The 15,031-nt window shown below is 36.7% G+C and overlaps 2 protein-coding genes across 2 annotated transcripts; both read left to right on the top strand.

The window, feature by feature from the left end:
- Nucleotides 1-9,721: 9,721 nt before the first annotated feature.
- LOC120187011 (inositol polyphosphate multikinase alpha-like) lies at nt 9,722-10,731 on the top strand. Its single transcript, XM_039190810.1, has one exon. It carries the CDS (start codon nt 9,778-9,780, stop codon nt 10,720-10,722), a length of 945 nt encoding a protein of 314 aa, XP_039046741.1. The 5' UTR covers nt 9,722-9,777; the 3' UTR covers nt 10,723-10,731.
- Nucleotides 10,732-12,154: 1,423 nt separating this feature from the next.
- On the top strand, nt 12,155-14,605 carry LOC120187061 (cell division cycle 20.5, cofactor of APC complex-like). The gene is given in 8 exon segments (XM_039190856.1): nt 12,155-12,269; nt 12,396-12,587; nt 13,093-13,180; nt 13,183-13,361; nt 13,465-13,567; nt 13,648-13,964; nt 14,143-14,304; nt 14,387-14,605. Coding segments are annotated over 8 exon segments (1,296 nt in total). The 5' UTR covers nt 12,155-12,158; the 3' UTR covers nt 14,531-14,605.
- Nucleotides 14,606-15,031: the final 426 nt, after the last annotated feature.

Here is a 15,031-nt window from a genome sequence, read left to right as displayed (position 1 = left end):
CATTATGATTTTATGAGATTTACTGAACTGTCATTTGATAAATGTACCTATTATGATTTTATTGTACTCTTGGAACACACTAGACATCCTATTCGATCTCCTGAAAATGTTAAACTATGAAAGGTTTCTTATGAACTGAGATTCATGGCTTCTACTCGATGAACTACTAATGAAACTCCAGATTATTCCGCAATTGGTATATGTTTGATTCAATAAGGAAATTATGGTTTCCCATTTATCTGTATGTCATGTAGCATCATCTGGTAGTTCTGTATTACTGAGATTTCCGAAGCTCACTCTATTACTCACCATTGTAGGTTAAAAGAATTGTACGAGTACAGCTATCAACATCAGTAAGGGAGTTCTTCCGGCGTTGCTTGCAGAGTATGGTACATGATTAGGGGCATGATGTATTGTTTTTTTATATTTGAGTTTGAAAACCCTATTTTATTTATGAATAATAATAAATCATTTATGATTTTACATGTTTTAAGAAAAGTTTTAAATTTTCCGCTATTTTTACAGTTGGTCGTTCCGGTGGCTCTAATGTGACACTTCAGATCGGATCGGGCTATCCACATCGGTCTGAGGGGGTTACAATTTTCATACCGTAGGAGATGGAATTCACAATAATACCTGGTATGTATGGATACACAAATTAGTTAAACGATATGAACTCTGATAAGTGAAAGGTTGGACTAAACCTATAAAACTTTCTGCTAGAATTAGAGAGTTAGATCAACTTAAGTTTCCCTACATAAATTTACCAGCAATGATGATGTCGCAATGGTCCTTTGGGTGATTATTCTGACTTGGAATTGTGTGATGGAGTCGTCACCGATTTTTTTCGGATTAGGTAGATCGGATACCTATTTACTATTTATTGAGTCTGCGTCTTACTAGATAATTGTCGAGTTCGGGAGTCATTTACGATCAGAGAAGTATGAGCACCCTCGAACAGCCCTTTCCATATCATTCGATTACCCAGTTTTCTTTATGTGAAAATTAAAGTTTAAATAAAAAAATTAAAATCGTTCTGAATTGTTTACCTTCGATGACTTTTGAACATAATTGGATTCCTTTAATAATAATAATAATAATAATAATAATAAGAGTTAAATAATGAGAATAATATACAAAATAGTACAAAATATAAAAAAGTAAATTAGGGCACCAATTTATAAAAAATATAAAATATAAAAAAATGATTAAATTGAATTAAACCAAAATTTGGTGGCCAAATTATAATAAGTGACTGAATTGAATTACACTTCAAAATACCAGGGACTGCAAAAAGGATTTAAGAATCTTGAAATTACAAGGAGGTCCCTAATATATAAACCCTCAAATCATATAATTTCACTCATTTGTAACTTTCCCAAAGCTTCAGAACACTCTATAATTTCTTCTCCCTCTTCATACGAGAACCCGAAATCCGGTCACCCACTTCGGTCGGTCACTGTTGCAACACTGATCGAAACATCACTCTGACCACCACCTACGGTGGTCAGAGACCTCTAAATCCCACCAATTTAAAGCCTTATGTACCACAACTCTAACCCCACCGACCGATCATCCAAAAGACCACTCCCACGACGTAGATTTGAACTGAGAGCTCTCAATTTTTTACCTTTCACAGTGACGGTTTTGTTACTCCGACCACTCCGAAAGCTAAGTCTCCCTTTCCCTTTATTTTTTTTCTCTTGTTTCAAAAACTCCCTGATTTGCTCATCTCTTATTCTCTCTTTCTTTGCAGGTTTTATAACTTAAAGAAAACTGGTTCTTTCCTTTAATCTCGCAGTCGTGAGATCCCAAATTAATGGGATTACTTGCATGTTTATTTCGTTTATGTTTTTGACCAATTTGCTACCATTTATTACTTCGATTTGATTGTTGCTTGTTTCCTTGAGATTCGTCCATTGATTTGGTTTGATTTGGCGTTGATTCTAGTTTATTTTGTGTTTTGGTATTGATTTGATTCATCAAATCGCTTGAAAATCTCTTGGAGATTGCTTCTGTTCGATTTCTTCATCGGCGCATGGTATTCAAGCGCCATTAATCAGTCATCCGGGTGGTTTTTTTGAGCTTTTGGAATATTTTGGGATTTGATCTTGGTTGTTGGATTGGTTTCAGATCCAATGGCCCATGATTGGTTGCGTTGTGATGATATTTTAGGGTTTTAAAACCCTAACTATCTTATGATCCTGATTATTGATCTCCATCTTGATATAGTGATCTTCATTTATGCGGCGTCAAAGTTAAGGGTAAAACCCTAGTGTGTATGTGGACTTTCCTTTGGTAGATTTGGCCTGTTGGATTAGGCGGGATCATCTGTTGGGCTTCCTCTACATGGTTTTCTGGGTCAAGCTCGCCATTGTGGTTGGGATACTAGACCAATCATCTCAATGTAGGGAGCGTCCATCTTGTTTGTAAAGAAGAATGATGGGTCGATGTGGCTGTGCATCGACTACAGATAGTTGAACATGCTAACCATCAAGAACCGTTATCCACTCCCGTGAATTGACAATCTCTTCGACCAGTTTAGGGGAGCATATGTTCTCTAAGATTGACATCCTAGTGTACTCGCGATCAGAAGAGAAGCATGATCGGCATCTCTACATTGTCCTTCAAACACTTTGAGACCTTAGATTGTATGCCAAGTTTGGGAAATATGAAATTTGGCTACCGGATGTTGTATTTCTAGGTCATGTCGTGTCAGCAGAGTGCATCAGAGTCGACTCACAAAAATTCAGGCTATAGTTAAGTGGGAGACACCCAAGAATGTGTCAGATGTGCCAACTTCCTAGGTTTGGCCAGGTACTATCTTCGATTTTTTCAGGGCTTCTCGATGCTAGCTGCCCCACTGACCAAGTTACTCTAAAACGGAGTTCCCTTTATATGGGACAAGAAGTGACATAAAAGTTTTAAACACTTAAAGATCATCTTAACTTAGGCCCCAATTTTGACCTAACCAAAGTCGGGTAAAGATTTCACAGTTTTTAGTAACGCGTCGCTAAATGGTATTAGATGCATCTCAATACAAGAAAGTAAGGTAGTGGCGTCTGTATCCCGCCATGTTAAACCCCATGAGCACAACTACCCCACCTATGACCTCAAACTAGCAGCAGTGGCGACATTACCTTTTCGGTGAGAAATTTCACATCTTCGCATATCACAAGAGTCTTAAGTACCTACTCACACGAAAGAAATTAAACTAGAGGCAAAGCATATCGGTTGAGTTACTTAAGAACTATGGATGTATGATAGACTATCATCCAAATAAAGTAAATGTTGTGGCAGATACATTGAGCAGAAAGTCGATGTCAGAGTTGCGAGCCCTCTTAGCATTTTTGAGCTAAACTAGTGAAGGTGGGTTATTAGCTTAGTTGTATCGAGCCAGAGTTAGTAGGTGAGACCAAGAGGCTACAGAGTTTAGTTGATCGGTTAAGAGCTCCGGTTGAGTAGGTTTACCAAGGTGAAACCCCAAGATTCAAGTTACGTGATGGTGCTTTGTACATCAGAGGTAAATTATACAAACCTACAAACGCTCATTTGCATAGTAAGATACTTCATGAGGCACATTGTAATCCACTCTCAGTTCATCCAGGTAATAATAAGATGTACCAGGAGCTTTGACAGTTATATATGTGTCAGGGCATGAAAAGGGAAGTGTCAGAGTTTGCCGCTAGATTTCTAGTGTGTCAGTAGGTTAAAGTGGAACACTCCATTCAATTCCTCAGTGGAAATGGGGCAGGGTGACCATGGATTTTGTGATTGGGTTACCAATGACTATACAGAGTCATGATGCATTTTGGGTCATATTTGATCTTTTAACCAAATCAACCAACTTTATCCCAGTTAGGATGGATTATACCTTAGAGAGGTTGGCTTAATTGTACATCCATGAGATAGTAAGACTACACGAGGTACCAACATCCATCAAATTAGATAGAGATCCTAAATTATCTTCCAACTTCTAGAAAACCCTTCATGAGTCCCTAAGCACCAAATTAAACTTCAGCACAGCTTTCCATCCCAGACAGATGGCCAGTCAGAACGAGTTATTTAGATCTTAGAAGATATGCTCAAACGCACTATCATAGATTTGAAGGGTAGTTGGGAGGACCACTTGCCTTTAGTATAGTTCGTGTATAACAATAGCTTTCAATCGAGCATTTAGATGGCTCTGTATGAGGCCTTGTGTAGGCGCAAGTGCAAGACTCCGCTTTGTTGGATAGAGCTCAATGAGGGTAAGATTATAGGTCCAAACTTGATTAGAGAGACCGAATAAAAAGTTTGACTAATCCAGAGCCAGTTGAGGGAAGCCTCAGATAGGTAGAGATCCAATGCAGATTTGAAGCGTAATGATATAGAGTTCTTAGTAGGGGATAAAGTGCTCCTCAAGGTTTCCTTATGGAAGAAAGTGTTTCGTTTTGGTAGCAAATAGAAGTTGATTTTGTGCTTCATAAGACCTTACGAGTGGTGGAGAGGACTGAACCAGTGGCTTATAGGTTAGCCTTACCGTCAAAGTTAGAGTGCATCCATAATGTGTTCCAAGTATCATACTTAGAAGATATCTTTTTGATCCTTCTCACGTTATACATTAGATAAGATTGAAGTAAGTCCAGGCTTGACCTACGAGGAAGAAGTGATCTGAATCTTAGCCAGAGATGTTAAAGAGCTGAGGAGCAAGAGGATTTTTTTAGTAAAGCTTGTAGAGTAACCATGGCGTAGAGGAATTGACTTGGGAAACCGAAAAAGATATGTAGCATCAGTAACCTCACTTCTTTTGTCCAGGTAAATTTTGAAGATGAAAATTTACCTGGGAAGGAAAGTTGTAACACCCCAAATCCCAATTTAATAGCTTCAGGTAAACACGGGATAGAGTTTTAGCAAACCTATTAACTTGTAATAGAGCCTAAACCCAAGTGAAGTGGAATTGAGCTTTGTCGTGGCCCAATTTTTGTTAAAAAAGGTATTTTTAAATTCTAAGACAAAATAAGAATGACCAAAATTGTGATTAACCCTCATATGTTTCAAAAGTTGAAAATCACTTATTTGGCGGTGATGTTATCGGTAGGGGTGTTCAAATAATCGAACTAATTCGGTTAACCAACCGAACCGAATTAGTTCGGTTAATTCGGTTCGGTTACCGAATTAGTTCGGTCGGTTAACGGTTAAAAAAAATTTAGAATTCGATTAACGGTTAATTCGGTTCGAATTCGGTTAATTAATCGAATTAACCGAAATTAAATTTTAAATTTTAAATATATTATATATAACATATGAGATCAGCCCAAACCATTTAAAACCAAATTAATAATTTAAGATCCAATAACTTTTAAACATAAATCAATTAATTAATTTAAAAAATTATATAAAATTTTATTTATAATTATATATATTAATTAATTGTAAATTTTTAATTAAAAAATATTAAATATATTATATATAACATATGGGCTAAGCCCAAGCCATTTAAAACCCAATTAATAATTTAAGATCCAATAACTTTTAAATCTAAATCAATATTAATTAATTAAAAAATTTATCTGAAATTTTTATTTTATAATTATATATTATTTAAATTAATTATAAACTTTTTTTGAATTAAAAACATTTAATTTTTATATAAATTAGAAAATTTAAAAAAATCGATTAATTCGAAAATTAACCGAAATTTATTCGGTTCGGTTAATATGTTCGAAAAAAAAGTTCAGTTCGGTTAATGGTTAAAGAAAAAAAAAGTTCGGTTAATTCGGTTATGGTTAATTCGGTTCGGTTTTAACCGAATGAATAGCCCTAGTTATCGGTAAGGGATACACAACTTTGGTCATTCTCACTCCCTCACCATTTCCCACGCTTCTTTGTTTCTTTCACTCTTCTTCATCTTCTTATTCAAGATAACTAAGAAAGGTTGGAACTTAATCCTCTCCTTCCAAGCTTCGTTTCAATCTAACCTTTGTAAGTTTTGGTTAAGGTGGCCAAAATATGGGTTTACTGGGGGTTTTAGAAACCAAATGATTACAGTTAGTTTTATAGAGATTCAAGCGTCTAAAAATGTTTTAAATTCTCCCCTAAGCCTTCCAACCACGTTAGTAACCCTTGCTTATAATATCTTGCTTAGTGGGAGAAGTTGGAGAAAGTTCTAAGAGAGAGGGAAATGAAAAGCTTACCTTGGTTTGAGTTTTGGACACTCCCGCAGCTTAGAAACCAAGGTAACTCACTTCTAACTCAACTCTACCACATGTAGGTCATTAAAATGTGTTTGGTAGGTTTCATGTGTTATGAAGCATTTTCATGGTAGAATTTATAGAACAATGTTTTCCAGCATGTTTATTGACTCTTTATGACCCCTATAATCATACATAAGACATTAATAACAGTTGGGACCCTTAGTAGGATGTTTTGGGTCGAAAGTTGGTATTTTTCGTGCCCAAAATATGGTATTTCTAGGCGCAAGTATCAGTACTAGATAACAATATCGATATTGTTCTTCAGACTTTGAAAAAATAAAGGATTTTAGGATAGATATATCAATACTCCTTCAACAGGTATCAATACCAGAGGTAGGGTATCGATACTCCTTATAAGAGTATTAATACCTAGCTATTTTTTCAAAACATCGAAGCCAAATTTGGTATCAATACTAAGTCAGTATTGATACCTATATTGATACCCTAAATAGGGGTATCGATACTTAAGAAATTTTCAAAAACATTGAAGCAACAAATGGTATCGATACTCAGACAAGTATAAATAACACAAACCATGGGTATTGATACTCTATCCCGAGTATCAATACCAACCCATTTTTTTCAGCCTAAAATTAGTTGGTAGTATCGATACCCAGACATCAGTATCGATACCCACAATTCAATACCGATACTGAAGGACTAATATTGGTACCCACTGACAGTTTTGGGTAGAGAACCCAAAAGCTTAAAGGGGTAGACTTGAGGGATCCCATTTATATTAGAATGCAATGAAATAAAACTTCAAGTGAGAATAGTAATTAACTCAGAACAGCTAGAAACAGTAACAACTAGGATGACATAAAACTAGCCTTGTGTGATGCTCAGGACACCCTAGTTACTTTAACATAATATGACAGTCAGTTGGATATCCCAGTCAGTGCCAAGGCACTTAACCGCTAGTTGAGAGCAGATGCCTCAAGACTCGATGGAGTAAGTTAGTCGGCTGTATATTTTTTATATAGTTCTCGATCTCACCCAAGAGTAGCCAAGGGTATTCTGGCATGCTAGAGGGGTGCATGAGCTCCGAGATGTAAAACCCTCAGTCGCACCATGATGTTAACCATAGTATAACATCAGTACTTCTTATCTCTTTATAATTATGCCACAAGCTAGCTCATTTAGTGAATGCATGTAGTACATTATAGTTTTTAGCGAGGCACTGAGCTCGTAAGCTCAACGTTCGGAATGTGTTTCTGTGCACAGGTTCTTAAGAGGTAACTCGTGGGGATTTATTTTCATCAGACATTGCTATATAGTAGAACATATCAGTCAAAGTATTTTAGAGTACTTCTTGAGTCATTTTTAGAGGGCATGTACTATTTGTGGACCCCTTTTGTATTCAGTCGTAACTCTTTGGATTTAAAACTCAGTATTATATTAGTTTGATATTTTGAGTGCTCCCATATGCTTGTAAACGTTATTATCATGCTTTATTTAATTTAATATGGACGAATTTTCATCATATGCTTTTATTCAGTTATTTTTTTAAGAAAAGTTTTGGATTAGCTATTTAGGTGAACCTTTGTGACATCATGATCTAGTGATCTTAGAGTTGTACTGGATTAGGGTGTTACACATAGGGTCTATAAGGTCTTACTCTTAAGACCATTGGGCCCAGGAGCCACCCAAGGGTCATCTTAAGTTCATAAGAAATTACTAGCCTGATCGGGGTGGAACATGCAGGACTCCATATCACATCCCATAAGTACCCCAGTAATACACTTTCATACAGCTCCAATAAAAATCAGTAAATCATAAATCAGACATAGTTATTTTTTAGTAAAAACAGTAACCATAGAACATGTATCTGACAGTCAAGAATTAAAATCAATAAAACAAAATTCAAGAATTCAAAAAATTAGTAAAACGAAATCAGACTTTCAAAGTAGATAAATTATTAAGTAGTCAAATCAGATCAAACAATCATATTTCAGATTAGATAAAACAGTCATGTGCACATGAGAATTTAAAACATGTATTTAAATCAGTATGTAGCATTAACTAACACACCTCACAAAACGGATTGATCCGAGAGATCTATTGAGCACTAATCTCGCTACACTTTGCCTTAGTACACACAAGGGTAGATCGGGAAGATTTGGGTCAAGTAGATGTACGATCGGTAAAATCTCGAGTACCTTACATAATTAATAACATAAATTAGTCTTTGTCCATAGTTAAAATTTCCTTAACCAAATTAATTAAAATAACTATGCATGTTCGGGTTTAAGGCTCTATTTGGAGGTTTTCAAGTTAGCATTGGGCAAAACGGACTTTAAATTCGAACTCAAGACATCGAAAAACATAAGATATGACTTTTCAGAAAATGTTGACTTTTTGGTCGAAGTCAACGCTGGTCCTAGGTCAAAGTCAAAGTTAACAGGTCAGGTCAAATGTTAGGTCAAAGTCAATGGTCCAAAGGGTCAATTGATGGGTCTGTCATTTGGATGGATCGAGCGGTGATGCTACAAAAGATGCTATAGCAATTATGCAAGTATATGTATCGTTCAAGTAATAAAATGGTAGCTCAAAAGAGCTACGAGTGTCAAATCTCACAGGGAACAAAATAGGTACAAAAGAGTTAAGTTTAGGAGAATGATTGATTTAGTAATTAACAAACAGATAGAAAAATAAAGAAATCAAGATAATGAAGGCAATAGAATGCAACAACAAATAATAGAGCAATTATACCGATGAACCTACAATGATATTTTATTTGGTTGCTGACAAAATAACTATTCTTTAGCAATACATTTATGAGTTATGTAGCGATTAACCCTTAACCTAACAAATTTAATTCTCATTAAAGCCTTAGATTAATTGGTTAACAAAACAAGACACTTGGCATTATATATCTCTATATGAAATTGTTTACTCTCATAAACACCAATGCTGGGAAAATAACATGTAATCTTAATAATCTTTATCTCTAAAGACTCCCAAGATAACATACAATTAAGATGCAATTTATCTCTAATAAAATCTAATTAAAATTCTGCTCATAAACATATATTTTAAAGCAAAAACCATGAGTCAAGCAATTAACCGAATGTTTGTATGACATAGAAATGTAAGGGTTTTTTTTCTATGGTTTTTATTTGTAACTAAAAGTTTTAGACCCTGTATGAATAGAATAAGTAGTGAACTTCAAATTATTTGTTTTCCTTGCCCTTCTTTTCCCTGTTCTCTTTAAAGAATTTGTGGGTTTTGCTATGCATATTTGCTTCATAAGATAGGGAGTAATTGGTTATGCCGTGTTCTACAAACATGGAGGAGACGGTGTTCTCTTAGTAGTTGGTATTAGTTTGTTTGCTTCTCATCACATTTTAGCCGACTTCTTGTAGCTCGATCCATTGTTCGGAAATGTAAGAAAAATATGTTTTTCTATGGCTTTTATGGAAATAAATTCGGATCTCTTGAGATTGTAGCTTTTAAAGGTGCTATCCTTGAAGTGGCATTCAAATGCCTTGATATTCTGATGATCAACTTTAATTTTTTGATGAAACAAAGTGAATACTGAATGAAGATTCATCCATATTATCAGTCTAGTTTCTACATCATGTTTAAGGCCCCAGAACACCAGGTTGCAGGCCACCAAGCCAGTGATGGAAAGCTTGGCCCCCTTGTAGATGATTCGGGCCGCTTCTACAAGCCTCTCCAGGGTGATGGACGTGGCTCCAAGGAGCTGGCTTTCTATGAAACTTTTTCTTCGGATACACGGGTTCCAGACCACATCCGCAGAATTTTTCCTGTTTTCTATGGCAGTCAAGTTTTGGAGGCATCAAACGGATCTGGCTTGTGCCTCCACCTTGTCATGCAAGATATAGCCTCGGGTCGTATTAATCCATCTATCTTGGATGTTAAGATTGGTTCCAGAACATGGTACCCTGGGGCATCTGATGACTACATCAAAAAGTGCCTTGAGAAGGATGGAATAACCACCACTGTGTCCCTGGGCTTTAGGATATCCGGATTGTGGCTATACGAGGGAAAGGAATCAGGATTCTGGAAGCCTGGTAGGGAGGAAGTCCGGTCGTTTACGGTCGATGATGTTAGATCACTTCTGAGAAGATTTGTTTCCTCAAATTCTTCTATTGGTAACGAGAAGCCAGATTGTTCTTTTGCTCCTAGCATATATGGTGGTTCTACAGGGGTTTTAGAACAATTATTGGAGCTGAAAGCTTGGTTTGTGGATCAAACGATTTACCATTTTCACTCATGTTCACTTCTCATCTTGTTTGATAAGGAATCTGCTCTGAAAGGAAGCACTCCAGCAGCTCAAGTTAAACTCATAGATTTTGCTCACGTTCTGGAAGGTAAAGGTGTTATCAATCACAATTTCTTGGGTGGACTCTGCTCTTTGATAAAGTTCGTTTCCGATGTTCTCTCCGATTCAAACGAATCCTCAATCACAGCTAATGCGGAATCTGAGAAGCCACACGTTTGTACTAGTAATGGCAATTGAGTATCGAGTCATTTCCGTTTCCGGAGTTCGTAGTTTCTTTTCTGCTTTGTTAGACTGTTGCTTCTTTTTTTCCCATGAAAATTGTGATAGGCCATAATTTTCCATCAGCCTCCATCTTAATTGTAGATAGAGACAGCTTGTTGTTTTTGTTCCAATAAAAATTTTCAGAAATGAAGATCTGTGTCTTTATTTGTATAATTTTTGGCATGGTACGGTATTTTTTTTAATATACCGACAACATACAAATATCTTGCAAACACAATTGCTTGATTCCAGATTCTCTAATCCGAAAAACATTCTCTTGTCCCCGGAAATTGACTGCACACCTTATTTAAATTTAATTGTAGATAGAGACAGCTTGTTGTTTTGTTCCAATAAAATTTTCAGAAATGAAGATCTTGTCTTTATTTGTATAATTTTGGCATGGTACGGTATTTTTTTTAATATACCGACAACATACAAATATCTTGCAAACACAATTGCTTGATTCCAGATTCTCTAATCCGAAAAACATTCTCTTGTCCCCGGAAATTGACTGCACACCTTATTTAAATTGCTTCATTACCGGTGTCCACAAATTATATTTTACTCATGTCATGTTGCACTAAGAAGGGTAAGGCCATGGCCAAAGGCAACTGCAGAATCTTTTGCATTTCCTGTTGTAGCAAAGAAAAGTTGCAGAGTCGATTAACAGGGGAATCATGTTTAGACAAGTTGAAAAAACTGGGTCCATTTTAGACATTTGCTGTTGTTTTCATGAAAGATTGAAGGGAATCATCAGCAAAAGAACACAATCCTAGTCTTTGAAGCATACATAATCTTTTCTTTATAGCAATGGAATCCATATGAAACCCAGTAGTGAACTCCGAGCCTACCTGAATAACTTCCGGTTCTTCCAATCTCTAAATGTATACATATATAAACCCTGCAATAGAACAAGCTGATATCCATAGATTCATAAAAGAATTTTAAAATTCAAATTAATCCGATTGAAAAAAAATAGAATTAAAATGACTAATTTAACTGATAAATCTATATAAATATTTGAAGGTTAAGTTTAAAAGGCCTACCTTTTGAACTATAGCAACGGTTGGGTCCTTCAGGCGGGTGATAGAGAGAATGTCAAAGCCTCCCTTGTAGTTTGTTACTTTGCACACAAAGAAATACCAAGGACTCCATGAAGAATTTGAATCCTTGAACTCTGAAAAAATTAAAAATGGATGATGAAATCGCAAGGTGGAGACCCCTTCAATCGGATTGGTACTCTCCAAGACGACTCCACGACAGTCCCGTTCATTACGATTTTCCGGTAACCATTCATCTTTCTCTTCCCTTTCAAGAATCACATTCTTCGTTTCATTCAATGTTCTGTAAGTATTAGTAATCTACTACTTTCTTGAATCAATTTGTTCTTTTTCCTTTTTGGGTTTATGCATATGCAAAAGGGCGATCGCTTTATACCCAACAGAAGTCTGATGGATCTTGATAGAGCCCACGGTTTGCTGACCAACAGGACCACGCAGTTCGACACTGATTCGAGTTTCAATGTACGTCTTCACCATTTGTTTTTGTAATTCTGAAATTTTTTAACGAATCTTGAATAAAGATAGTGGAAATCTTGAGAGAGATTTGATTTCTCATTTGCTTTTTTTTTAAACTTGATTGCTTGGCAGGAAGCATATCGTCAGAAACTGATTGAGAATATGTCTTTAGATTCTCAAGGGAGACCATTTAAGATTATGGCGTTCAGGGGAAGCCCGAAATCGAGTCGAAAACCTATTCGTTTTGTTGATGAGTTGAGACAAGAAGTTGCAACGATATTTTATAAGGATTGCAAACAAACTCCATACAGATGCATCCCCAAGGTATTCAATTCAATGCCACACAGTTTCACCCTCCCTGTTGTTTTGCTTTCGATTCTAGTTAGTACACATGATTTCGGTTCATCGTCCCCAAGATTTTCCCCATGGGATTCTGAGATGCCTACACCCATCGCCCTGTGCGTCGGGATTTGGTTCTGGGCTTACATTCAAGGTATTGTTCTTTATGAACATCCACCAGCCTCTCAAGGACATGCATCCCTTGATTTGAGCCAAGGACTTCTCATGTATGAGAGACCCTTTCATGGACCAAGCTACTTGGCTCAACACAAATCCTTGAGGAACTGAAGGATGCCCAAAAAACCAATACCTTTGATGTAACTGCCTACAGGAGGGGTGACAGGTAAATGATGATACTTCGAGGGTCGGAGGGAGGCATCTTGGAACCAAGTAGTTACGTTACATTAAAGTTCGTAACAATCAGCTTAATATTTTCTTAAATGAAAATCTATGGCCTCCTAGATGTGAACTGTGGGATGTGTGGGTGCAGGGAGAAAAAAGGGTCTTGGATGCACCAAGGCTTAGAAATGACTACTATGCGAACATCATGAGTTGGAGTAACAATAACATTCTTGCTGTCACCTTGGTCCGGAGCTCTACTTATGGAACTCCGAGGACCAGAGAGTACACAAGTTGTTTCAGGTTCGAGGCGGGAATGATTGGCCTGCGAGTGTAACATGGTCTGAGGATACTAAAACTCTAGCCGTTGGATATATGTGCTCCAGTCTTCAGCTCTGGGATGCCGAGTCTTCCAAACTTGTACTCTCTCTCTTTCTCTCTCTCTCCTCCAGATTGATTGATTGTTTCAACGCTCTTTGAAGTTTGCTTAGAAGTATGAACTATGGATATGTGAACATTACAGGTCAGAAACCTTCAAGGTCATAGTGGAAGGATAGCATCCACAGCATGGAACGGCCGCATTCTAACATCAGGAAGCCGTGACAAATCCATCATTAATCATGATGGTATCAGAATACTGTACCCTTACACTGAATGATCTTAACATTTCCCGGAAATTTCTCTTAATATACGTTCTGACTTGCAGTTAGAGCAGCAAACAACGTGGCTTCCTGCATAAAACAGCATGCTGATGAGGTATGCGGCTTGAAATGGTCAACTGAAGGCAATAGATTGGCTAGTGGAGGCAATGAAAACCTGTTATACATTTGGGAAGGTTCCAAAATGAGTTCATCAAAATTTCTACATCGACTCAGCGATCATTGTGCAGCCGTCAAGGCCCTCACTTGGTGCCCTTACCAGTACAATGTTCTTGCCTCTGGGGGAGGTTTGAGTGATGGGTGTATTAAGATATGGAATACACAAAAAGGGATCTGCATTAACAGCATAGAAACCAAAGCACAGGTAAATTAGAACCATAATCGGATTGAACATACTCATGTTTGGCACATAGGTCTGATCACACTCGAGCCTGAGATACATAGCTACCAACTTCTCATCATTTTGAATGGGTTTGCTTTTAGGATTGAAACTGCAGCTATGCTTTGTGGATATGCATTAACCATTTGATTTACATGGACAGATTTGTGGGCTGGAGTGGAACAGGCATCACAAGGAGATACTGAGTGGCCATGGATACAGCATAAGGGAGAATCAAAACAAACTCTGCCTATGGAAGTACCCTTCAATGACCAAACTAGGGGAGCTAGGGAATCACAAATCCAGAGTTATCAATCTATGCCAGGTTTTAACTGTTCTAACTTTTTGAAAACTTTATTCGGAAAACTGCATGAAAATTTGAAGGTTTCCATGTTTGTTTGGTGTAGAGCCCTGATGGAATCACAGTGATATCTGCGGGGGCAGACGAGACACTTCGATTTTGGGACGTTTTTGGACCCCCAACTGCTGGGAATTTAATGGTATCAGATCTTCAAGGTCTTTCGTCTTTCAGGACATCTCCATTAAGGTAATAGGATGTGAAGCAATCGTTTACAACATGCTCTTATCCTTTGTAATTTATTTAGGTCATTGTTATGTACTCAGAGAGAACTTTTACTGATATTATTGAATGAAATTAGTTCATGCAAGTATGGCATTAACAAAAAGTAATGAAATTAGTCGAACACGAGCCGACTCACGGCATTTGGGTGGTGAAACATCTAACATCTAAAGATTTTTCTTAACCAATTGACAATATATATCTTATAGACACAACTCATGGAATTCAGAATCTAAAGAGAACAAACGAACATATCAGGAAATATCAATGGCAAGTAAAACTTTCATTTGTCAAAAAAAAGTTATAAATATAAAATATTTTAAACACGATTATTCTATCAACACATTAATATTCAACACATATCTCCATATTCAGATAACATAGAGATTCACGTCTTAACAAAAGAAATTTTCTAATGGGGATACTTGAAAAGAAAGAAAATTGGTTGGAAAATTTAAAAAAAAAGTTTTGA

This window comes from Hibiscus syriacus, unplaced genomic scaffold, assembly GCF_006381635.1.
Source record: "Hibiscus syriacus cultivar Baekdansim isolate YM2019G1 unplaced genomic scaffold, ASM638163v2 tig00113722_pilon, whole genome shotgun sequence".
Lineage (NCBI taxonomy): Eukaryota > Viridiplantae > Streptophyta > Magnoliopsida > Malvales > Malvaceae > Hibiscus > Hibiscus syriacus.
This window is presented reverse-complemented; position numbering and strand designations above follow the sequence as displayed.